The sequence below is a fragment of the Corvus moneduloides genome, chromosome 3, assembly GCF_009650955.1.
Source record: "Corvus moneduloides isolate bCorMon1 chromosome 3, bCorMon1.pri, whole genome shotgun sequence".
NCBI lineage: Eukaryota > Metazoa > Chordata > Aves > Passeriformes > Corvidae > Corvus > Corvus moneduloides.
In genome coordinates, this window is record NC_045478.1 from 77400535 (window position 1) to 77424527 (window position 23993).

The window sequence follows — 23993 nt, forward strand, 5'->3', positions numbered from 1 at the left end:
AGTCTCACTACAAACTGAGTGTAGGCATGTCTTTATAAGATTGGGCTTGCAACCTTACAAATTCTATATATAATTCAACATAATTCTATTTGAATTTCACTGTACCTTGCCTGTTGTCACTGTGCAAATGGATACTTTCTCTTCCTAACTGAAAAATGGGCTAAATGCACTCATGACATGATCAAGGAAGAGGAAAGCTCACAAAAGGTGTTAAAAATTTTATAAGGAAAATACTGGTTTCATTTGCCTAAAAAACCCCACAAAACAAAATAATAAAAAAAAACCCCAAAGTACAAAATCCCCCAAAGAACCAATGGACCCTCCCAACAAAAACCCCACAACAGAAGGATGTTATTACTTACCTGTATTCTTGATGCTGAATCAGATACTGAGTTTATTTATATCCACTGCTCTAGCTCCTCTAAGGTACCCAGCCAACATTGTAAAAAGCATTGAAAGAACATTACGGTCACATGAAAGAAAAAAACAAGCTTATGCCATACGTTTCTGCCCACATCAAGTGCAAGATACTACAGGAATGTTCATGTTACTGTACTGGATTATTATCTTAGAGTAACAATTACATTGTAATCTTCTGAGAGCCAGCTGGCCATAGTCTATAGCTCCTGGTTATTCACCAGAGAACTCCTTTGTATGTGTTAAGAAATCATTCAAATATATTTTTCAAGAAAATTCAGGTCACTTTGCAATACAGTAGCTACAAAAAATTTATTTTTTAAATAAAAACATTTAAATCATCAGGTTTTGTAAAACAGCATATCAAGTGTTTATCTTAGTCTTTGTAGTGTAAGCACCTTCAGTTTTATGCTAAAACAATCAACATAAATTATTATTTGGTCAGGCTATCAACCTACATTGAAATAAATATCCTTTTAACCAAAACAGGTCACTTAATGCACACCAGATTTCCGTATCTTTACAGAAAATTTCTCTGGTGCTAAGAGAACTACAGACTGAAACCATGATTGAAGTAATTTTTTTTTCTTTTTAATTACAGTGAAGACTGGCCTATAATTTTAAACTATAAAAACAATTATAAAGCACTACAGACTACAGCTTAAAAAAACCTGCATCACATCAGAGAAATATTTGAGATGGCTTACCTAAACTGTCTCAGAATAAGAGATGGAATACAAACTCCTAAATTACTTAGAATGCACAGGGCTGGCCATATCCTTGTCCCAATCTTATGGGAAATTATCAATTGAACAGGAATAGAAATCTTGGTTTAATTGCAAGAGGGATAAGCAACTAATAAGTAAAAACAACATAGCTCAAAGAGCTTTTTATGCTGATACTACTGATTAAAAAACATAGGGTGCAAAAAATTCAACACTTGAAATTATATAAACCTTAAGAATACAGAACAGAACTTAACAGAAGTTTACAAGTCAAAATACTTCAGCACCTGAGATCTTCCTGTAGAAAGCCAAATAGAGACACTTTCTTCAGAAGCACGTAATACAATCAGCTCCTTTTCTCTCAGTATTACACAGGAATAATGGATCAAGAAAGAGTTGAAATATACATAATGCTCCAAAATTCTAGTTAAGCCTTGAAGGTAAATGTGCTATCAATCTACACTTAAAATTTGATTCATGACTTTATTTTATGAAAACATTTAGTATTAAAACTGGAATAGACAATCTATTAAAGTGTTCTGATGAAATGAAAAGTTTAAACAAAAGACAAAGAACAGTATGCGACAAATCATGTTGACGAAAAACTAAGAATACTGCAACAGAAACAGGTTTGAAGAAAATATAGTAATAATCTGCTATGCAAGCATTCAGATTTACAGACAACTAGCGGTTTTGTCTACTTTTGGTAAACTAATACTTTAAGGAAATTCTTTTCTATTTTTACTTTGAGAGCTGGGAAACTGCATTTTCTGTGTTCTGCTCTGTGTGATTAAGACTTCACAATTTCATTTGTATAATTGTATGCCATCTTCAAGGTGGACACTGTGGTGCATACCAGCCTCAGAATAGAAAATTCCTCTTTTAATCCCTTGGTTCTGAAGCTTTTAGCAACTGTGTGTTCTATTTGAACTCCCAGATGCCAGCGTAAAGGAGATGAAAACATTTAAAATAACACAGGTCTTAACAAAACAGTATTCTGATGGGAACACAGTAGTTTTAGTCTAACATTATCTAATTTTATTTATGAAAACTATTTAAATGTCAAATGATCTGAAAAATTAAGACTTCAAATACTGTAAATGAGGGATGTTCCTTTAATTCTAAAACTGCTTTCATCAGGGGAAGTATACTGTAGATTCAGTTTTCTTTAATCATTCACTCAGTGATACTGTAAAAAATTAAACTACCAGTGTTATCAAAGCTAAATGTTCCTCCCTCCACAATTAACTACTTGGAATTTTCTGGAAACTTTCTATCACTGAAAACCAGTCAAGCACATCTGTTTCTGTCCTTTGATTCCTAAATACGAATAAGCAGGCACTCAGTAGTACCTTAGGAAGAAAAGCTACAGAGATTATACTGGAAGATTTAATATTAAATTACAGCAGTTTTAAAATTAAGTGCAATAAAATGCACCATTGGCTCACTTGTAACCAATTATCCTTAAAACCCACCAACTTTCTTCAATACAAGGTGCAGCAGAGTTCAAAAAAACAAGAAGGGGTGCAAACCCCTCCAACCACAAATGAAAAATTCAAACCCAAGAATATTGCTTTCAGTGCAAACACTGTAGTCTTCAAAAGGTTAAGAGTACAAATATTTACGTTCCAGTGTATCCTTACCTACAAGGAATGTTGTTTCACATTACAAAGTATGTCAAATACCTTCAGTCCAATCGCAATACTGAAGTTTACCCTCTCAAATCGATATGGTGGCTGAAACCAAAATGTTTATACAAGCAGTGTAACTTTCTGGAGAAACTAATGCACACAGTCGAAAGTTCTCACAATAACCAAGGGCAAAAACTGCAAATTCAGCTGCTGGTTCTTAACCAATTTCAGTATCAAATGCCAGCAAGTAACCACCTTCTCAATGAGGAGTGAATGAGAGGTGAACAGAATCTCCTGTACCAGCACCTTAAAGCCCTTGTCCCTCTCCCTGAACCTACAGGCCACGGAGGCAAGCTGCAGACCACCACTTCCTAGGTGAAACACTTAACAGAACACAAACTCGCTCTATATGTCATTCATTTTCCCAATGTGACAAAGTTAAATTTGTAGCAAAACCCTTCAAACCTAAAGAAAACTTCTGTGACACTGTACAGGGAGGTGGGCATTTTATTTTAGTCATTCAAAATATAGTTATGAAGTTCACCTAGAACACTATTTTGCAGCATTGTGCTTTTAGAGTTACTAGCTGGGATTCCAAGGAACATTTGAAAAAGGCACCTACTACACTTAATTAGCTGCCCATTTTAATAATTTTGGTACTATTTGTCACAGTACATCAGAAAACAGCAGCACAAAGTGTTAGACAGACAAGAATTTTATATTTGTTCCCCTTTATGAAGCAAACATTTTTTAAATGAAAGGCACTCATGACAAAAACTCTCTCTCCAGTTCATATATAGATGGCCGACAAGTTTTGCTCTTCATTCTGCATAAAGGCACAGTACAGTCTCTGTTTTGACCTTCCACATCAATATCAAGTAATGAGGGCATGTGGCAGTTAGTTCTTTCCTCAGTATCTGGCAAGAAGTTAACATCTGGAACTACATTGCCCTCTGAACATTCAGAGTCTTTAGAGTTTGGTTTAATAATACGTGGAATAATCTGCCATGCATCGATTTTACTTCTTAGAGAAGAAGGTCGAGGCCTCGAGATAGTATGGACAGAGCTTTGCTTTTCATTTGAAACACCACTGTGATTGCTTCTTTGTTGAAAAGATGGTGAGGGCAGAGTTCCAGAAACTGACAGGACCGGGAGTCTGGAGACATCATTGGTTGAAGCAACTCCATTAGCTAGGGGAAAGAAACCCCAAAAAAAAGAAGCAAATTTAAACTATGTGACTTCTTGAATTCTTTGCCATTTGTAAAACTGCCTTGCCATAAACACTAGTGACTTTTCTTCCACCAGAAAAATTAAGAGGTTTGTACATTGCGGGGAATCTCCTAAGACAAAGACCAGTGGTGCTCAAGTAACGTGTTTGCATCTATACTCACTGCTACGAGCAATCGCAATTTATTTTTTATTGCTACAAAAGAGACGTAGAGAGAAAGCACTAACCCCCCAATAACTGGGTGAATACTAATACTCAAATAAAGCCCCATGAACTTCTCCAGTTATTATGAGGAATTACACGTGCATACAGTACCACAAACAATATTACATTTAAGCCACCCCAGAATATCAGTATTGAAATTTAGAACTTCTTTTCAAAAACTTGATCATGAGCTTATCCATTTAAATGTAAACCAGATTTAAAGACGTTGTTTTGAGCTTAAATTTTTATCAGCAGCTTAACCTAGAGATTCATGGAAGTTCTTAATTACCCACCTGTGGTCTGAAAATGGTTCCCATCTGATAAGGTTCGTCTGTGACCCAACATACTTAACTTTGTGGAGGAATCTTTTGGCACATTTTGAGACTCTTGTTTCAGACCAAGACTAAAAGGCTGATTTTTCAATCGTGTCGAAATTGTATCAGGAGCCAGCTGTATCCTCTGTCCTCTCTTACTTTCAGAAGTTTGAGATGAAAAGTTGTCAGTGGAACTACATCGACCACAATCACCAAGCACAGTGCTTACAAAAGCATCTTCACTGTCAGGTTGAAGTAGGCATTTTGTGGAAATGGAGGGCATAGAGAGAAGATTCACAGTATCTGCAGTTGGACTTAGGGATGGAGTACTTGCTTCCTCTTTCTTGGACTGCAGTCGTGTAGGGCTGGCACTCCTGCGGAATTTTGAAGCACGCTGAAATATTCCATCACGCTTCTTCTTCTCATCTTTAGGCAAGAGCTCATCTGGACCCTGCGATTTGTTCAGCTCTCTGATATCCAAGCCCAGGGCAACAGATGCAAGGAGGACAGCACACCCATACAGCACTGAATCAGTCTTCTTTTTGTGCAGCGTCCTGCTCAGACTGTTTGTAGGTGTCATTTGAGGAGTACTATTGGTAGAACTAGCAGAGGTTCCTTCTTCAAAGCTCTCGTGTTCTACTGTATTCTCTCCCTGATCATCTTTCCAAAGAGGTAGATTAATATAGGCCTGATTGGGCAACTTAATTGGCTTTGGTCTTTTACTGTCCAAACCTTCAGAGATAAGTTTCTTATCAGTACATGCACCTGTAAAACAACACTGTATCCTTTAAGACTGCAATTCAACTGTTTAGCATGTCTGCATATGTACATCATCATTTCCTTTAAAATGCCCAAGTATTAACTTTGAAGGACACTACAATCCATTTAGATGCCGTCAGAAGCTCAGACTCACATTTTGAGTTTCAGAAACACATTCTACGCCTAAACCTCTTGGTGTTTGCAACACTTTGATAGTGCTTTTTAAAAAACACAGAAAATATTTCTGTGTATGGATTACAGAGAAGTAAATTACTATATACAAACTACTAGATAAAATCTGGAATATACTCTTTGCAATGCTTTCAATTAAGCTGAGTTCCAAAATTCAGTCAGCTACTAGAAATTTTTCCAATTAATTCATTAGGTCATGGTGGTCTGGAGTAAAAAGTAAACTTAACATCTTACACCTAATGACAAATAAAAAGGAGGCATTATTTGACTTACATGTGTTACTCTACTATAAACTACTGAATGCTAGAGAATAAACACAGAAGTATTTGAAATTCAAATATGTTAAATTTGTATGCAAGGTTTTAGTAGTAAGCTAATAAATCTACAAAATTACTTTTTGTGAAGCCTTGATTTATACCTCTACCATTATACATGAAGATTAAAACGCCTTTTTCCAGCAGTGTCCAAGCAGCTTACTATTTCCTCTTCCAGATGGCATAAACCTAGCTGCTGCTACAGACACCAGGTTGTATCACAGGCTTTTTTCCTGGTAACTGGTAACTTAATTTTCTCAGATAAAAGAATCCATAGTATAGAAAAAGAGTGTGCAAACTTTAAAATTATTATGAATATTTTATAGTCACAGCCCATTATAGTAATGGTCATAAAAAGCAACATGGAGCTATTATGTTCCCGAACCTAAGGGGAACAAGTATGTTTTACCTTGTGATTTTACCTGCAAATAGCAACATGTTGTCTAAAACACTACAAGACTTGAAATCTAAGTTTTTTTCTTGAAAATTTAGATAATAGGTCTCATTCAAAAAAACCAGGGAATTAATATCTGGGGAATATATCAGGGCTTACAGGTTTTTTAAAAACTATGCGTTTTTTGAACTACTATGCATTTTTTCAACAACTATGCAGATCCCACAACAATGACATCAATGATTATTTAAATGTCAAGACAATTACTGATTTAGGTTCTTTTTAAAAGAAACAAAAAATGGTAACTGCAGATCTCATATACAGAGCAGCCTGCAACTCAAAAACATGGAAAAAATCTCTACATGGTTCTCACAGACCATGTATATTTCTTAGGTGCTAATGATGTAAATATAGGGGTTTTTTGCAGAGGAAAATGGTCGGCAGCATGATTACTCCTATAATAAACTGCATAATCCTTGAAGGAATTCAAGCAATACAATTTATAACATTGGAAGTAATCTTAATACTATTATATGGCTACTTTCACTTTTTCAAAAATAGCTCTTACCTTGGTCCACAAATAGTGAAGCTAAGGGAACACCCTTCTGATTTTTCATTAAAACAGTTGACCAAGGGTTGCTGCCATCTGAAAGGGGTCTTACTCTGAAATAACAATAGTTATTTTGAGATTACAGATACCATGCTCACATAAACTTTGTGAGAAAATTACTTTCTTTTCAAACTATAAACCTGTAGTACATAACTTGAAAACCTTTCCAAAGGTAAAAAAAAGATGTAGTAGCATTGAAACATATGATTATAAATGCAAACATGCCTTAGTGTCAGGTATTCTTTTCACAATAAAAATTTCACACCTAAAAAGAAAGCAAATGAAAAATGGGCCTTCGTTACCTATTGAACAACACAGGTTTGTGAAAACCTGGACAGCACTTTCATTGTGTCAAAGAAATTATGTGAATATTGGAAGCTTATTAAACATAGTGACTTTAAAACAAACAAAAATAATATAAAGCCAGTATCAACTGATCATCTGGAACCAGCTCCTGACACAGGTAAATGAGTGGATATCCCCACCAGGAAAAGTAAAAAAAGGCACTATAAATAACTGTATATGCTGGAGAAATAAAGGAAAGGATTGCTTACTTTGGAAAAGCTGCTAATCTCTAGTTTTGAGCCATTGGAAAAAATAATCTGAAAGTGAAGCTGTCCAGCTGATTTCCATAACCCTTTCACCCTCTGTTTGTCAGCATAAATGATGTTGCTGGTGTGAACTGTGCCTCCCACATGCCAAATCAGTCAGTCTTACTTAATCATACTTGAAGTACCCAGTGGGGGCCATGCTTGCAATTCCTCAAAGCAATGTGAGGACGGGCAAGAAAGACAGGCCATGAATGTCTGGTATGCATTGGTAGCTCAGCATCCCAGTATGTTACAAATCTCAAAAAAACAGAGATAAAGGGTAATAGAGTCAAAAAAGTCAATAAAACTTTAACATAAGTAGGTGTTTTATCCTCAAAGTCTAACTGGGAGAGCCACTCATTATTAATGTAATTTCTAAATTAATTAAAAGGTAGGAGTCTTTGCTGTAACTAGAGACAGCAGAACTTTTTTTCACTCACTACCTATGCCAGTGATTCAGTTACCAAGAATGCTTTAGTATTATCAAAAAACCAAAATGTAGTAGACATACTTGTCCTTACAATCTGCACGATCCTTTGTTTGAACTGAACTTGGTCCCCATGTACAACCTTTCTTTTTAAAATTTCTCTTCACATCTTCAAACTCTTCTTGGTGGTAAGTTGTGCTCCTTCCCCAAGTTCTGTTGCTTTCATCTGAAGTTACTAGAGATTGGATTTAAAAACAAAAAAGCCCATACACATAAATACTATTTCTAAAGGCAAAATATTTTGACAGAACAGAGATCTTCTGCACTGCAAAACCATTTGGACACAATAACACACAGGAGCAGGAAAAAAATTGAGGTTTTTTTTTCTTTTACAAAAACCACCATGCAAACTTCACTGATCCAAAAAGATGAGCAAGAAAGAAAAGTAATTTATGAGCTGACAAGAGACCCAGATTAAAGATAAAGCAGCAAAGCAATCATGTTTTCCATGCTTCCTTTAACTGTGAACCTTATATTTAGGTAATTCAGACAAGTGAGTTAGACTGAGCACTTAAATTCAATGAAGAAAACATATTCTGTGGACAACTGGTATCAAATGAAACAGAATAATCCAATTGTGACCATGATTAACATTTTCTTTCTCACTACACCAAAACAAATTACATACTTTTAAGCATCTAGCCTCCGTTAAATGCTTAGTCTGTCACTGTCTCAGCTGATAAATTAAACAGAACCAGCACCTTGGAAACACAATGAAATCTTGCCTTTTTTCACAACCCCACTGGGAAGTTCATATTCACTTGTGATATCTACATCTTGCTGGTACACATATACACTGTTTCTTCGGCCATTAGCTGTGTGTGTATCTGTTTTTGGAATCACTGAGGAAAAATTAAGAGAATGTAGTAGAGATCTTAGTCAAACTGATTTCAGAAACAGAACTGTTTCCCTCATATTTTTGTCTTTAGGTCCTAAATCCTGGATCTATAAAGGCATTAAGCATCTTCTGATGATGGGTTTTTAAGGTAGAGTTTAAAGGATCCTCTTTATAGGACCCAACCTGGGAAGGCAGATTTTCACATGTCACTGACTAACTGAAGCATTAGCTTGGTATTGTGATGGCATTCTTACAGATATGATGGAGAGACCTAGGAGAAAAGCAACACAGCCAGTTATAACAGCATGATAAATGAGGAGGCATTTACATGTCCATGGTTGTGCTGTTCCTTCACTGTCCAGATTCTCCTCCTTCCTCTCTGTACACCTTCTCGCCAGCACAGCTCACCCTGTAGCACAGCACTACACTTGCCTACCTTACACTCCCATTTTCAACCACATTCCTATGGAATATGTACCTTAGTGGTTTTCCTCCTCCCTCCAAGACACCTTTCAAAATCAGCAGAATTTGCTTTAATAAGAAATTAACTAGATTTCTTTTAATTTAATGTTTAGATTTGAAAACTAGAGTTGCTCATGACAAAGTGAAGCAGCCAAGTAAGCAGTTGTTATATATGCCTGTTCAAATCACCTGTATTTGAGCAAGTCGTCTTGAAACAAAGACACTTTGAAGTTAAATCAAGATAAAACATTATTGTGGGAAAGGGAATTTATTTTGCACAGGTGCAGGTGGGTGTGGAAGCTAAATTGTTTCAGCTAGATAATCCTGAGATACCTGATAAGCTTTTATCCAAAAACCTAAGGATCCAAACTCAGAAGCAGACATGTACTTCTTTTAAACAACAGCCTTTATGTTGTCCTGCATGTGTAAGTCCTATGAATACACATCCCTGTTCAAAAAAAAATCCCCAGTGAATCCCCAGTGGCACTTAGCACACATGCAAGGAGTGGCACTGCTATAGCTTACACAAGGCTATGCAATTAAAAAAACAAACAGAAACCTCAAGTTTTCAGAACCATGCCAATACCTGACATTTGCTTCATTTCCAAGCATTTCCTTGCAGAGCAAGAAGAATCAAAGATAAAATGAGATAATTTATATGTAATTATGACATTGTACTAAGAAAAGCCTTTCTTTACCTTTCTACAAAAAGCAAAGCAAAGCAACCAACCAACCAGAAAAACCCACCCCAGTTTGAGGACAGGAAACTATTGGCAACACAGATACTCTGTCAGCTAACATCTGAAAAAAAAATCCACTTAATTTTCCTTCTATCTCAAATTTTCATTAAGAAAAGCAAGACAGGGTTTGTCCACCTCTCTCCTTTATCCACAACACATGGGCAGTAATGGTCTTTGCCCATTGCCAACTGTATCAACTGCAGCTCAAACACATACTGTCTCCCCTTTAGACATTAACAATGAAAAGGATTTCATAAGGCAGAGGTGATCCAAAGAGATGAGAGATCTGATTTCTATCCAAACTCAAAACAAAGTTCCAGGCTGTTTTAAAAATCAACCAATCTTTAGACTATCTACAGTATGGAAGAAAATCCTCATGCATTCTAATTTCCCCTTCTCATTTATAGCTGACAAAGCCAGATTCTGAAGTAATCTCCCTCACAGGTGACTATGCTTGCAAGAGAAGATAGCCAACATCCATAAGCAATCAGCTGGAACAGGTTCCACTGATTTCATAAAGAGAGAGAAGCTTAAGGCATTCCTCTCTGAATATGGATAATTAGACAATCTACTTTGCACAATACATCAGACAATACAAATGCAAGCAGTGAATCCTGTAGGAACTGTTTTGTCTGAGTATAGGTCATCCCCAAATATAAATGCATGCTTCTCTGTAGTAACACGATCATATTCCTGGTACATCCACTATGTGAGCATGAACATACCTTCCTTTCTGTCACCAGTATACATAATAATGTAGACATACAAATGTACCCACAATTTTATTTTTGTTTCTTTTTCCTGTCTTCAGAAAACCTAAAGCAAGATTTCTTCTGGATTTATACCTGCTTAAAGCTTTATTCTCTTTTGACGTAAGAATGCTGGGTTACTGGCTCATTCTCTGGTCTTTCCATCTTACAAGACTCCCTTACACTCTGAACCTTTCATTTCCTTTATCAACTCCAATACCTAATAAAAACTTGTTTTCCATCTTACTTGGGCTCTAAATGTGATGCTTTGCCTTTTGTCATAAATTTTGATTTATCATTGTTTTATCCCAGTCAGTTTAAAATTTGGTTCCCAAAGTAATTAAGTAAAGATACCATTTAAAGGATTCACAATCATTTTGAATTACTGAAAATTATTTAGCATTTTAGTAAGATTATCCCCCCTTCCAAAGAAGTTGCAACTGTTAGAACCAATCAAGGGATGTGGAAATCAGACAGAAATCTGCCTGGAACCTCATACTACTACCAACATTTCATTAAGTATATGGAACACTCTCTATTCATCAAATGAGTGGAGACTTACATTGTATAGCTCGAAGACGAGGAATTATTGTGGGGCTACTTGATGGACTAGAGCTGTTACTGTTTAAACTCCTCCTCTTATCCAGATTGGGGGATGCCTGCACTGTTATTTTGTGCTGAAAGTCTGTAAGAGAGCAAAACAAATCAGCTTTAATGTTATGAATAAAAAACTTCTCAGAAGAACATGCTGCTATACTACTTAAAGTTATATGATGAATTAGACTTCATCATATGTGACTTATTTACACATGTAAGAGATATATGTATTAAAAACATTGAAAAACTCTAAATGTAACTATTTGGCTTTTGAGTCAAACAGGAAGGATTTCACACCTTCATGTGACAAGAACATGAACAACAGCAAGTAGGTCCAAGTGGACCTATCTGAGACACATCCACACCACAAGTTGTTATTCAATCTTGTTGGTTGTCACAGGAGGGGCAAAAAATACCGCTCAGTATTTAATCTCAAATGAATCAATACTCATGGCAATCAGATTTGCCTTATTTTTTTTAAGCATGTAATTCATTTAAAAAAGAATTAACAAAGAAAAGTCACATTTATTCAGAAAATCATGACAGCAAACTACAGAATTACAAATATTCATAGCACAGTAGTAAAAAAAAATTGAACAACTAATATTGAGGAGGAAAAAATTCACGAAATTAAACAATATGCCCCTCTAATCTCCATCATCAATGCAATTATATTGTACACTATTCTTAGAATAGAACTGTCTCAAGGACAAGATCATCTGGATGTTCTTGATTAGAAGGAGCTAATTGCTATTCTGAATGAAAGTTTTTATTTTATCATTGCTTCAAGTTAAATATAAGCAGAACTGGAAACAAAGGACTAAATATTCAGTTGAAGCTTGCAATCCAGCATAAATCTAACTAAAAACCATAAATCTAACATGTTTGTCTGGGAGGCTGAAGGGTGGCTTTTATCTTAGTTGCTCTTATTTTTAAAGTAAGGAAAAATAAGCTTATTTCAATAGTGCTGAAATAGTACTCCAAATATTACTTCTCCCTTCATGTCTTTCCAGCTACCAGACAGCTACAATTTGGTCAGACTTGTGTTAACATAGCATCAAGTTCTTACTGCGTTTGCAATAAGCTGACAGACTTGACCCAGAAGCCACTGAAAGGAAGCCCACCAGCCCCAGCATGCTGGTACCTCTAATGAAGGCTTTCCAACCATTGGTGAAACCTTGAGTTTGTGTAATGCTGTCTTGGGGCAACATTAAAATGGCACCTCTAAACCAGCCCCTAAGAACTGAAAGACCCTCACTGCCTACAAACACGCCTCCTTTGCAAAGGGGGCATTTTAATGCATTCATGGGTAGAATGAAATGCTCTAACATTCAAATTACACCATATTTGTATTCTGAAATCATCTGCTGCTGCTATTAATAGGTTTTCTTACAAGAAATAAGGCACTGAAGATTTTAACTGCTGTGTTGTACTTGAGACTGCAATAAGTGTGCAGTTTGGACCTACTGCACCTGTACCCCCAGCCCTTTTGAAGCACTGTTTTTTTGCTTGGTATTTGAAAGTTTAGGGCAAACAGCACTAACATTTCATCATGTTAGAAAGTTCTGGCATGTACTAAAAAGGTACTTTTCTGTCTGTACAAAAACAATGATAACAAAAGTCTGAACTTTGGACCAGTATTAAATCATGTGGCTCTCATGCTAGTGACCTTTCCCTCCAAATGGGATGAACTTCTAGCTGAATCATTCCTCCAGATGAAATGAGGACTATTCCATGAGAACATGATATGTGAAAACTGTTTCTTTGTGGGGAAGGAGCCATACAACAAGGAGCCAAACCCCTCTGTGCATTACAGTAGAAGAACGTGGCAACAAAATAAAATAGTAGCCAACACTGAAAACATGAACCACGGAACTGAAGAAGATGTCATATTTAATCATCACATATACTGTGACTTTTAAAAAATTGCAGACCTGAAGGCAAACTAATTCTGTGTCCATCTTTAAGTTTTAACCGGCTTCTTTTAAACTTCCCCTTCCTCTTCTTTACATTGGGTTTCTCTTGGTTTAACTGGAATATCATTATATTCAGCTCACGCTCCAGCACGTCGATCTCGCGTTCCGCTAATTGCTGCTCACGGCGCTTCAGTAATTCTTCTTGAGACTTTTGCTGAAGAGCTGCTCTTGTCAACTCCTCTTCTCGTGATCGAAGCTCCTGAAGACAAGATTCACAAAAGTAAAACTAAGTAATAATGTGAAGGCAGTATTAAAGGACACATGAAGTGCACAGTAGGATGTATTATTTCCTGATTTATTTTTATGATGCACTGTATCCATGCAACATGCACACACAATCTTCTGCCAGTCCTCCACTCTGAATAAACCAAGATTCTGTATTCAGAATCAAGCATTACACAGATTTCCTTTCAACCATTTAACTTGAGTCCCTTTACTTAAAGCAGGTAAGCAGTGGCAATGGGGACAACACATGCAATCAAGGATTATCAGCTAACAGCCCAGCAGAAAATGTGCTTCAAGTGTTTCGCATGATGAGAAAGTCTTGCACAGCATGAGGGCTACTCTTGGATAGCTCCTACGCTTTATCATAAAGCCAATGACCTGACGAATACACAAATTATTCCCTTTATCTTAAATTCGCTAACCTTTCCTGTTTTTCAGCAATGCGTTAAGTAGTACTTTTCTATCTAGAAAAGCAATCAGTATTACACTGAATGTGGATTAGTGCAATAGGATAAACTAAGTCATAAGACAGCTGTTTCTTAATTAAACTCTAGCAGGTATCTGTAACATCAAACAGCTACCAACCACTGAATTACAGCATAGAGACTCCCCAACCACCACTCTCAGAAAAGTTGTTCTTCTTTTATTCTTTCTCGGTTTTGGAAAAGGAAAAACTTTAGTAAGGAAGCTAGTTAATTTTTCAGGGTAAATGAATACCCAAGGCTAAACAGCTGTAAACCTAGCATCTTAAAATTATCCTAATATTCAGCTTCCAAAATCTGTTAAAATATATCTGAAATTTAAGACCTCCTTAATTTGAGACCTTCCTTCATAGTATGGGCCATATTACACAGGAAACAGAGTTACACAGAACACTTATAGTCTATATTGCTAATAATACTGTACTGAAAGTATAGGAAAAGGAGAACTAGATGTGACTCATACTGTGTATGTTTCTCATGACATATATTTTTCATATGATTCTGAAAATTCCACCTGGATTGAAATTGAAATTCAACTCAGAAAACCATCATTTGAAATAAAGCTATGCTAAAAGTTCAGGATACCTAAGAATTTTATTTCCATTTAAAATGAATTTATTTTGTCACTATACAATTTTATAATTGTGGTGTTGCTTGGTTTTGTTTGTCTTTGTTTTGTTTTTATTTCAGAGCAGACTGCCTACTTCTGCTCACCGGTATCAAGCAAAGTTGTACGCCAGAAGAATTCCTTATTTCATACAGAGAAAGCAAAAAACTACTTCCTGAACTATATTACTTCAGTGTTTTCAAATGAGGGGATGTTCAAATGTTCTTGCTAAAAAGACTGTGGATGTCAAAAGACAGGTTGGCACTGAAGCAAACTGGTTCAGTGAGAAGTGTGTGTTCTTCAGAAAGATACTTCTTGGGTTTTTTTACAGATATAGCACACATAAACTGCTTATCATGGGTTTAAAATTTAATTGATATGACTGACAAATTTCATATGGTATACTAATTTTGAGTGTGCTTATTTCAACATAATATTGGAAACAATTTTTTTTTTTAATTGACCCACTTAACATACAGTGTTTCGCTAAAGGCAATTCTGCCTCTTGGAAATTCAAAGGAACCTGTCTTCATGTCAGTAAGTAAGGCTTTGGGTTGTGTTCTTCTGTTTGCTTTGGTTCTGCTTTTTTAAAGATATTTAATAACTTAATTTAGAGACTCCTGCAAATTCTCACTTTCTTCCTCCTCCTGTCCACTCAAAACAGGACAACCTAAGACAAGGGTTGAAAGCAGAAACTACATGAATTCAGACTTAGAAAAAAGATACTTTAGAGTTTAAATAGAAAACGTCTTTACTACTGGATTAGTACAGTAATAAAGGTATGTTAGGAGACACTGTTGATTTTCTCTCTTTCACAGCTCTCAAATCCAGGTTCCATAAAGCTCAGCAACCAGGCAAAAACTGAGGGCCTGTACTGAAGTAGTAGACAGCCTAGAAGAATTAAAAGTGTTTCCTCAATGAGAGATTAAGTATTTACTCTTTTCCAAATAAACTAATTAAAACTAGACTTACTGCAATTAGTTATGCAATGTTTCCACACTGCTCTGCAATTAAAACACCCATTGTAAGCAAGCTTGGAAAGAATTCTATATTTAAGTTGCTCAAGAACATTTGTCAAAATAAGATTGTGATCTTCTCTTCGAGTAGGCGTCACCACCACTCATTTGCAGTAGGCCCTTGAGGAAATTCCTCCAGCTACAGAAGTTCCTCTTTTACAGCAGGAATGAGACTCCATGCAGAGGATTTTTGTATTATTATTATTATATAAATACTTTATAGACAATACTTTCTCTCTAGTAGCTGACAGCAAAATTGATAATGTGCCAAATTAAAAAAATCTCATATATATGAAAACGTTGTCCAAGTCAAAGTCACATGTTTTCAACCTTCAAGAAGTATACCTCATTAGGGTAGATGCTTCAGGAGATGCACTTACTCTGGCATATAAAAAGTAAATTTCATTTTATCTTTTCCCCTCCCTGAGTTTAACTCACTTTTGCACCAAAAATATGACTCTTCTCACAAACCTTTTCACCTGCTTATTTAATCCTAAACTTGATTTAGTCAGATTCTTCTTGGATAGGAAATCTCATTCTAGACTAATGCCTCCAGAAAAACAAAAATAAACAAAAAACCTGAACAGGAAGGCCTCTAATAATTGCTCCCAGAGTAAAAAGAGGAAAATAGTTGGTTGAGCAGTTGCTGGAGGGGCCAAAAACAGAGTCATGTTCTATGGCAGGTTGAGGCAAGTGAACACAGTAGCTGGTGACCCCACGGCAAGCCTCTACTCTCTGTAGAGGGACTATATCTCAACTGTAAAGGAAGAGATCTGACAGCTACTGAGGCACACAGATCAGCTCTAGCACACTGTATGCCTACTGCAGGCAGAGCAGACAGCAAACTTATCCAGTTCTGTGAACCAAATTGGAAGAGGGAAATGCAGAGGGTAGAAGAAACAGTAGATAGGAAGTACATAATAACACTGCAATCTCATGGGCGATCAGTAAATTCTAATACCACTATGATGATATTACAGTACATATGTAACATCACACCCAACATCAGCCAAACATCCACATACTGCCATTTGTGACATCTGATGAGAGTAAGTGAAGGACAAAGGCTACAAACAGTGACTTCCAAGACAAGAGTTTAGTTCTTGCTTTTGTCAAAGTTAGAGACTACATCTTCTATAAATTTTCTTCACAAGTCACTGCATCTCAGTGATTGTCTTCCTTGTCTACTATCACTTCATGAAAACTAACAGCAAATATATACTAGGCAACAACTATACTGCAAGAAACATCCACAAAGAAGGAATCTATTTCTTCCAGAAGCATTTCTAACAGGGACTCGAGCATACCTGGCCTATTCCAACTGTTATCAAGTTGTCTAAAGGAAAATAAAACCAAGTTTTAGTAAGTATAAGAGAAGACAAAGAGAATTGACAATGAGTACTCATTTAGTACAAACATATTGTGACATGAGAAAGAGGATCAGTGACAAATCTGAGTAATAAACACAAGAAATTGGATTTGCTGATTCATGTGTATGAGTTTGACCTTATTAATATCTGGCAAGAATATGTCCCAAACTGAAACACTGAAAGGCATCCATACGATCAGTCTATTCAGCAAGAAGAGAGATAAAAGCACTGCTCCATTTTTGGAAAAGAAGCCATGCGATACAGTCACATAACAGGATGAAAGGCTTTTCATTCTCACAGCTGAGGAGAATGTTCAACAGCAGCTGAAAATTTGCAGTCAAAGACTAGCTAAGGGATAAATTCAATTTAAGGGATACATACAAACATACAAGAAAAAAAAATCATATTTTAAAAAAGTGCCTAGAATCCCACATTTACAGATCTACAACTTGTTTTCTTTGGGGAGACAGATGTGGACATCTTTCTTTTTCAACTGTCTGTATATTTGCATGAGTACATTGGTAAGTAACAATCCAGAAGTTCGAAACCGCTGTATCCCATAAATATACATAGACATACATTCCCTTCCTTCACTGCCATGCAATTGGAAAGATCAACTTACTTTTTCCTTGGTCCTCAATTCATTAAATATCTGCTGAATTTCCAATTTCCAGTCATCTTGCATGGAGTGGAAAGACTCTTGAGGCATTTCAGTCATAACTGCCCCTTCAATGGCAGTAAGCTGTTCAAGAATTAAGGCAAACGATGGTCGGATATGAGGGTCCTGCTCCCAGCATTCTAGAATTTATCAAAATCCTGTCAGTTTTTAACAGCACATAGAACTTATTGAAGAACTTTGTGAATTTCAAGTTACTTTGCTACTGCATTTCAAGTCCTAATGTGTTCTCTTTACGTGCAAGATTTCCCCAGTCCCGTCTCAATTTAGAGGTGACATCTACCTACTTGTGCTCAGAGGATTGCTTTTGTATTAATAGTAAATCCTTTTTCATGTCTATCTTTAGCATCTGAAAGAGTAAAACTAGCAATATTGTACAGAAGGGATACATATAAAAGCTAGAAAAAGTCATTAAACACAAGGAAATAGCCATTAGCAAGCAATATTTATTTCTCACTAAACTATTTCCAAAACATTTTTTACACTCAGGAAGAAACAATGAAGAAAAATGGCATTTTGCAATTCTTCCCCTTGGGATTTTAATCTTACTTTGTATTAAACTGTAGTATAATCCCATAATTTAGGAAAATTAATGCAATTTCAATGTAAAACAAAATCTATGAGATCAGAGCAAAAACTGTACTGTTACTACTGAAAACCTTAAATGCAACATCATAACACTGTTTCCCTCAGAAATGCACCCAACTCTCTGCAACACGAGACTGCTGTGTAAAGAAAAACAAAATACTTGCTACACAGCACACTATCAAATGAGGTATTTATTTGGCAACCCCATGACTATCTCATACCCCCAAAACATAACTATTTAAATACATAGGAAGAAACAACATGGATACCTTTCATTAGTTTTGCAAATGGTTCAGGGCAGGTGGATGGAATGGGCAAAGTAAGCTTATTGACAGCTACTCCGTAAGCCACAGCGAGGCCATCAATGCCACGGTAAGGAACTTCTCCTGTAAGCAGTTCCCACAGCAACACTCCGTAACTACAAAAGGTAATTTTTTTAAACAGTTATTTTCTGAGAAAGAAACAAGAACACAAGAAACACAAGGACAAACAAGTATCTGTCCAACCATGTACTGAAATTCATGAGGATTTCCCAGCCAAAGGTGAATGCCCTTAAGTCAGCTCTACTTTTGTAGTCGTGCACCTTTCCATTACAGTGATTAAGCAAATTGGATGCGACTTTAAGACTGGCTCGCACTTCTATTCAAAATGTAAGCCTGAAGCCAATTCTATAGAAAAGCTAGTTTCACATAAATCTGACTTACAGTAGGAAGTCTGGATGACAGGAAAACAAGCAACCTTCTCCCCACAAAAAACCAAACAAACAATAAAAGTAATTCTCAGCAGAGCAATCAGGCCATTCCCCTTTCCAAATATTTCACAACAATTTACCTAGATGGACATACTTTTTCTTTTTTTTTTTTTTAAATAATAGTAATAAAAATTACAGAAAACTCTCATCTTTATCTAGATGTTTGCATTTCTAATCCCCTCATGTATATATAAACTTGTCACTTCACTTCCCACTGAAGATGCAACAAGACTGAGAAATTATTTCATGCACACACAGCTAGTTTCTCCATACTAGAAAAAATGCCCCCACAAAATCCAAACAGAACAACATTGTTTCCAGTGAAAGGTGGTGGCATGAAGAGATCTTTTCTCAGTGTCGAGTACAGAAATCAAGAATCACAGGAATTCCTACTGCAGTAACAATAACCATAAGAATTTCTGCAATGCTCTCCACTCAAAGAAGAGCTGGGTATTGCTTTTACCTTCTTTGGGTCTGTATGCCCAAGGCTTGGCTTGTTCAAATGACCCAAGCCCCTACAAAGGGCTGGGACAGCATGCTGGCTGCTGTGACTCTAGAGCTCCTGTTCTACTGCCACTGAAATGGACAGCTTTCACAGTCATTACTGTGGAAGTGGGAATTACTCATTTCACAGTGTTAGCCTAAAGTGGACTTTATTGACTGGATTTGGTTTTTTGCTCCTCCCCTCATCCCCACACCCCTTCAACTTCTCTTCCTGCCAGGGAACCACTTGCACCTGTAGAACAAGGATACAAAGGACAACCTATTGCTGCTTTTGAATAGTACAGTGAGCAAGCAAAGCAAAAATAGAATACAAACTATTGCTCTTGCCACTTCTCTCCAAGTGTGCAAAGAAACCACCTGCGAGTTTTGCAGGGCTAGACTGAACTCTCCAACATGAGAAGAAAAGCATTCTGCACTGGGGAACTGAGGGCTATGCATCCCTTAGGACTAGAAATGAAACCTCAAGTGGAGCAGATGGGACAGGGAGAAGAACACACAGCAGTTAAGGTTTTCTATCACTGTCTGCTTAATGAGAAAAAGTCAGCATTATACACCACCTTACAACATCACTTTAATAAAACAGCAAACTACACAATATCAGCACAAATATAAGCAGTGCTTTGTTATCTATGGTCTATTTGTCTGAGAATTTTTGCATCTCATAAAAACTAATGAATTTACAGTGCTAACACTTCACCAAAGCTGAAGAAAACAGTCTGTACCTGCTGCCAAAAGAAAAAGGAATTTAAAAAGTCTTGAGCTTCTTAATAATTTCCTCCTGATTTTTCTGGTCTAATCTCAGCACTTGATTGTATACTGAAGTAAGGTTAAAATAATGAATTCCAATTTGTTTTAAAACAGAGGTATTCTGACCATAATGAATACAACACTTCCTACAGTACATACATATTTTATGCCCGATGGAGGAATTCTCCCGAACTACAGTTCATCTCTGTCCTTGGAGAAAGCATAAAAAAAATCTCTCAGCAAGTACAGACTCTTCTAAACTCAAGTAATTCCCCTGCTCAGGCTATCCCATATGTATTTTAGCATGCACTCTGAAGTTAAGCAAAACATTAAATTTAACTAAAAAGAAGTCACCTTTTATAAAAAGTTGTGTCACACTATTAGCTTTAGTTGTATATACAATTCAAGCCTTTAATCTTAAAGAGTCCTCAACAGTGCCAAGAGGGTGGTTGTAAAGTTTTAAACAGACCAACACAGTAACAGCCTTTTAATGAAAGCGGTCTTAATATCAAGTATCAAGAGCCAGCACTATGGGGGAAAAGATGCAAGGAGGAAGCCTAAAGACATTATGGTCTTGACACGCTGGAGTTTTTGGGAGGTACTAATCTGCCATTATCTAGGAAAACAACTACTTATTAACTCTCTCAACTACACAACTAGCTACTTCGTGTATTAAATGTCACCAGCTCACATACAACTGTCTATGCATACAGCCCAACCTTATAAGTAATAGCTTTTTTTTATAAGAGCAAAAGCCATGTCCCTTTCCATCTTCAGCAAAAGTCCAAAGCCACAGGCATGTCCTTGAAATACACATTTTTAAACCACAAAAACTAATACACTCCCAAAAATATGTTAAGTGTTTTCATCATTAAAATTATCTTCCTTCAATCAAATGTGATTTAAGCCTATATATCTCACTGCAGTGAACACTAGCTGGTTTTATAAATTTTATGAGCTGAAAATCTGAAGGTAAAGTTCTCAGATTATTTTACTCTACAATCCATCTTCTAGAGCAGAGATTACTAAGCACTGCTACACAAATCACTTCAAATTTATACAAATGTGCCAGGCAAAAGCAACTGCTAATTCTGCTGTACAGTAAATGCTTCCTGTCTTTGCCAAGGGCTTGTACAACCAAGACACACATTACTGTAAAGACCACTGCTGAAGCACACCATCAGCACTTGGAAATCTGTGGGCATATTGGCACTTTCAGGCTCCACACAAAACCAAGACTGACACACCAGTTCAGAAATGTCTGATGATTGACGGAAGGGTAGGGTTGGAAGAGTAGAATTCTTGTTTGGGAATCTGGAAGCACGTGCCAAAGTAAAACAAATACAGTAGTTAAAGCTCTGGTTTGGAAAGCAAAAGGATACACGTGCAGGGCCTGGAAAGCACTAGTTCTGCTATCTAGGATGACACCTGAGAACATACGGCCTGGAAGGCTCTGCATGAAAATACTCCCACAACATTTCCAAACACTGGCAGATTCTGGAAGACTAGCTGGAAGTGTGAGTTGCCTCAACTTGAGCAGCCTCAATTGCTCTTTTTTTTCCTACTAAGAGGTCTGCAGATTTCATTCAGAGCCTCAGCACTCAGTACGTGTAACTAAAGTTTAGAAATTTTCTGAAACATACCGTGTTCTTATCTTAGAGAGACCCATATACTTAAATTGGTAACCTGAATGTTTTTTAAAACAAAAACCACTCCTGTAACCGGGGTATTCTTTATTTGCTTTTCTTTTAAAGAAAGAGTAAAGATAAGCAACAGAATAGATCAAGGTGCAGTGAGCAGAAAATGTTTAGAAGCTAAGAAGGTCTAAACTATACTGCAAAACACAGCCTTTCTACTTAAAAACCTCTCCTGTTAGACTTCCATCATTGAACTAAATACTTACATTTTTACAAGAGAGGCGTGCAGAAGAGAAGGCGAAGAAGAGAAATACTGTAGGTTCCAAAAATGTAAACTAATGTTGCAGCAGAATATAAAATAATTGCACCAAAGCATACCCCCTCAGATACCTAAAATCACAGCAACAAGACTGGACAGGACCTGTAATTAAGCATGGAATACAGCTGATTAGGGAAACGCCTACACCCAACCTCCATCCCGCAAAAGAAAAAAAAAATTTAAGAAAAAAGTAAGAAAGAATGGAAAAAAAAAAAAAAAAAAAAGAATGAGGCCAAAGATGTTTCCCAACTGAGCATCAGCTGAGGCTGATGCAAATAAAATTGGTTCCAGAGACAAGACAAATGAGCGTCACAAAACAGCAGTGCAGATACAGAATCATCCCGAGAATACCAAAAGTATTACTTCATGCTGTAGAACATCATGCATCTAAGCAAAATAGGAACCTATATAAGAATTTTAGAATACAGAACATGCATAAAGCAGCAGTAGAAAACAGAATAAAGTCCTCCCCTCCTTCCCCAGATAGCTATCTTGGATCCTTCTGAGAAAACATATCAAAAAGAAAGAAAATGCAGACTTTTCAAGGTGAGGCACAGCAGCTTTTAGAGCCTATTGTGCAATCGCTACTTTTCTGCACTCACAAAACAGAACTAAACTAAAACTAAAGTTTAAATTACCTTTCTACAGTACATGGATCCCACACTACACCACTCAAAAATAGCATCATAGTGAGAGCCATATTATTTATATTATCCACAATAACATCTTAAATGAGAAATTCACAAATTTAAAACAGGGCGTTTCCCACCTTTAAAATTAGAGAGCAAGTTAAAACAATTTTGTGCTGAATACACTCTCCTTACTCCAGGGACTGGAAGGAAAAATCTCTATAAATGTAGAAGCTTAAACCTAGTATTAACTTTTACACACAATCACATTCCAGATTCCTAAAAACGGCACTATTTCAAGTTAACACTTGGCAAAGTTCTGATCTGCACCTTATTTTTATTTATCAGACATATAAGGTAATAATTAGTTGGTCCCATTTTTTAAGCAGATTGAGTGTTTTCAGATATCTAATATAAAATAAACCCACCAAAATGAGATCAATCATACATTAATGTATCAAGAGCATGCAGTTATTTATATTAAGAATCCAGATAAACAGTTGGGTATATTGACCAGCAAATATTTTAAAGGCTTCTCTTAATGAGAGCTTGCTTTAAAAAAAAAATTTCTTTATTTTCCCTCTTCCTCCCCTAGTTTGTAAGTAATCGATAATAAAAGGTGTAACAAGTGAAGTAGATACTAAAAAATGTGTTTGTTTCTTAGAAGAGCTAAACTGGCCATATGTTGAGGCAATAACCTAGCAAACCACCAAAAAAATAAAGTCTCTCAAAACCCTCAACACATATCCACCAAACATGGTCTTCAGCAGACAAACTTCTTACCTCCAAATATCACTTCCTTTAGAAAACATGGAGGACTTGATAACTTCTGGAGCCATCCACGCATAAGTTCCTGCTGCACTCATTTTGGTTGTTCTGTGCCACTCTCTAGCCAGACCAAAGTCTGTAATCTTCAGAGTTTTATTACAAATGTCATCATGTTCCATCTTCTCTAGTAACAAAACTGCAAAAGATTGAGTTTGTAAATTAAAGCAATCGCAATAAAAAAATCCATTTCTGTCATTAATTACACATACAACTCGTACTGCACAGAAAATTGCATACTTTCAGTGTTGTGAAAACATTATTGCAATTTTTATATGCATGAAAATGCTTTTTTGATAATTTTAAGCTATTCCAAGCTATAAAACCAAGAAATACCTACAGTGTCATGAGCTCTTTATGCAACTGTGGGAGCACATATTGAATTAGCAC

The 23993-nt window shown here is 36.4% G+C and overlaps 1 protein-coding gene across 4 annotated transcripts in view; it reads right to left on the reverse strand.

Moving 5' to 3' along the window:
- Positions 1 to 710: 710 nt before the first annotated feature.
- MAP3K21 (mitogen-activated protein kinase kinase kinase 21) overlaps positions 711 to 23993 on the reverse strand; it is a 41801-nt gene continuing 18518 nt past the window's right edge. For 2 of the 4 annotated variants that reach the window (XM_032102295.1, XM_032102298.1), the window contains exons 2-11: positions 23562 to 23742; positions 18461 to 18609; positions 17550 to 17725; positions 13186 to 13426; positions 11217 to 11339; positions 8567 to 8707; positions 7890 to 8040; positions 6747 to 6841; positions 4499 to 5284; positions 711 to 3963 (exon numbers count right to left, since the gene is read on the reverse strand). In XM_032102295.1, the coding sequence (XP_031958186.1) occupies positions 3539 to 3963; positions 4499 to 5284; positions 6747 to 6841; positions 7890 to 8040; positions 8567 to 8707; positions 11217 to 11339; positions 13186 to 13426; positions 17550 to 17725; positions 18461 to 18609; positions 23562 to 23742 (2468 nt within the window). In that variant the 3' untranslated portion in view covers positions 711 to 3538. The remainder of the gene's footprint in view (positions 3964 to 4498; positions 5285 to 6746; positions 6842 to 7889; positions 8041 to 8566; positions 8708 to 11216; positions 11340 to 13185; positions 13427 to 17549; positions 17726 to 18460; positions 18610 to 23561; positions 23743 to 23993) is intronic. The other 2 variants (XM_032102296.1, XM_032102297.1) reach the window with 2 other exon arrangements.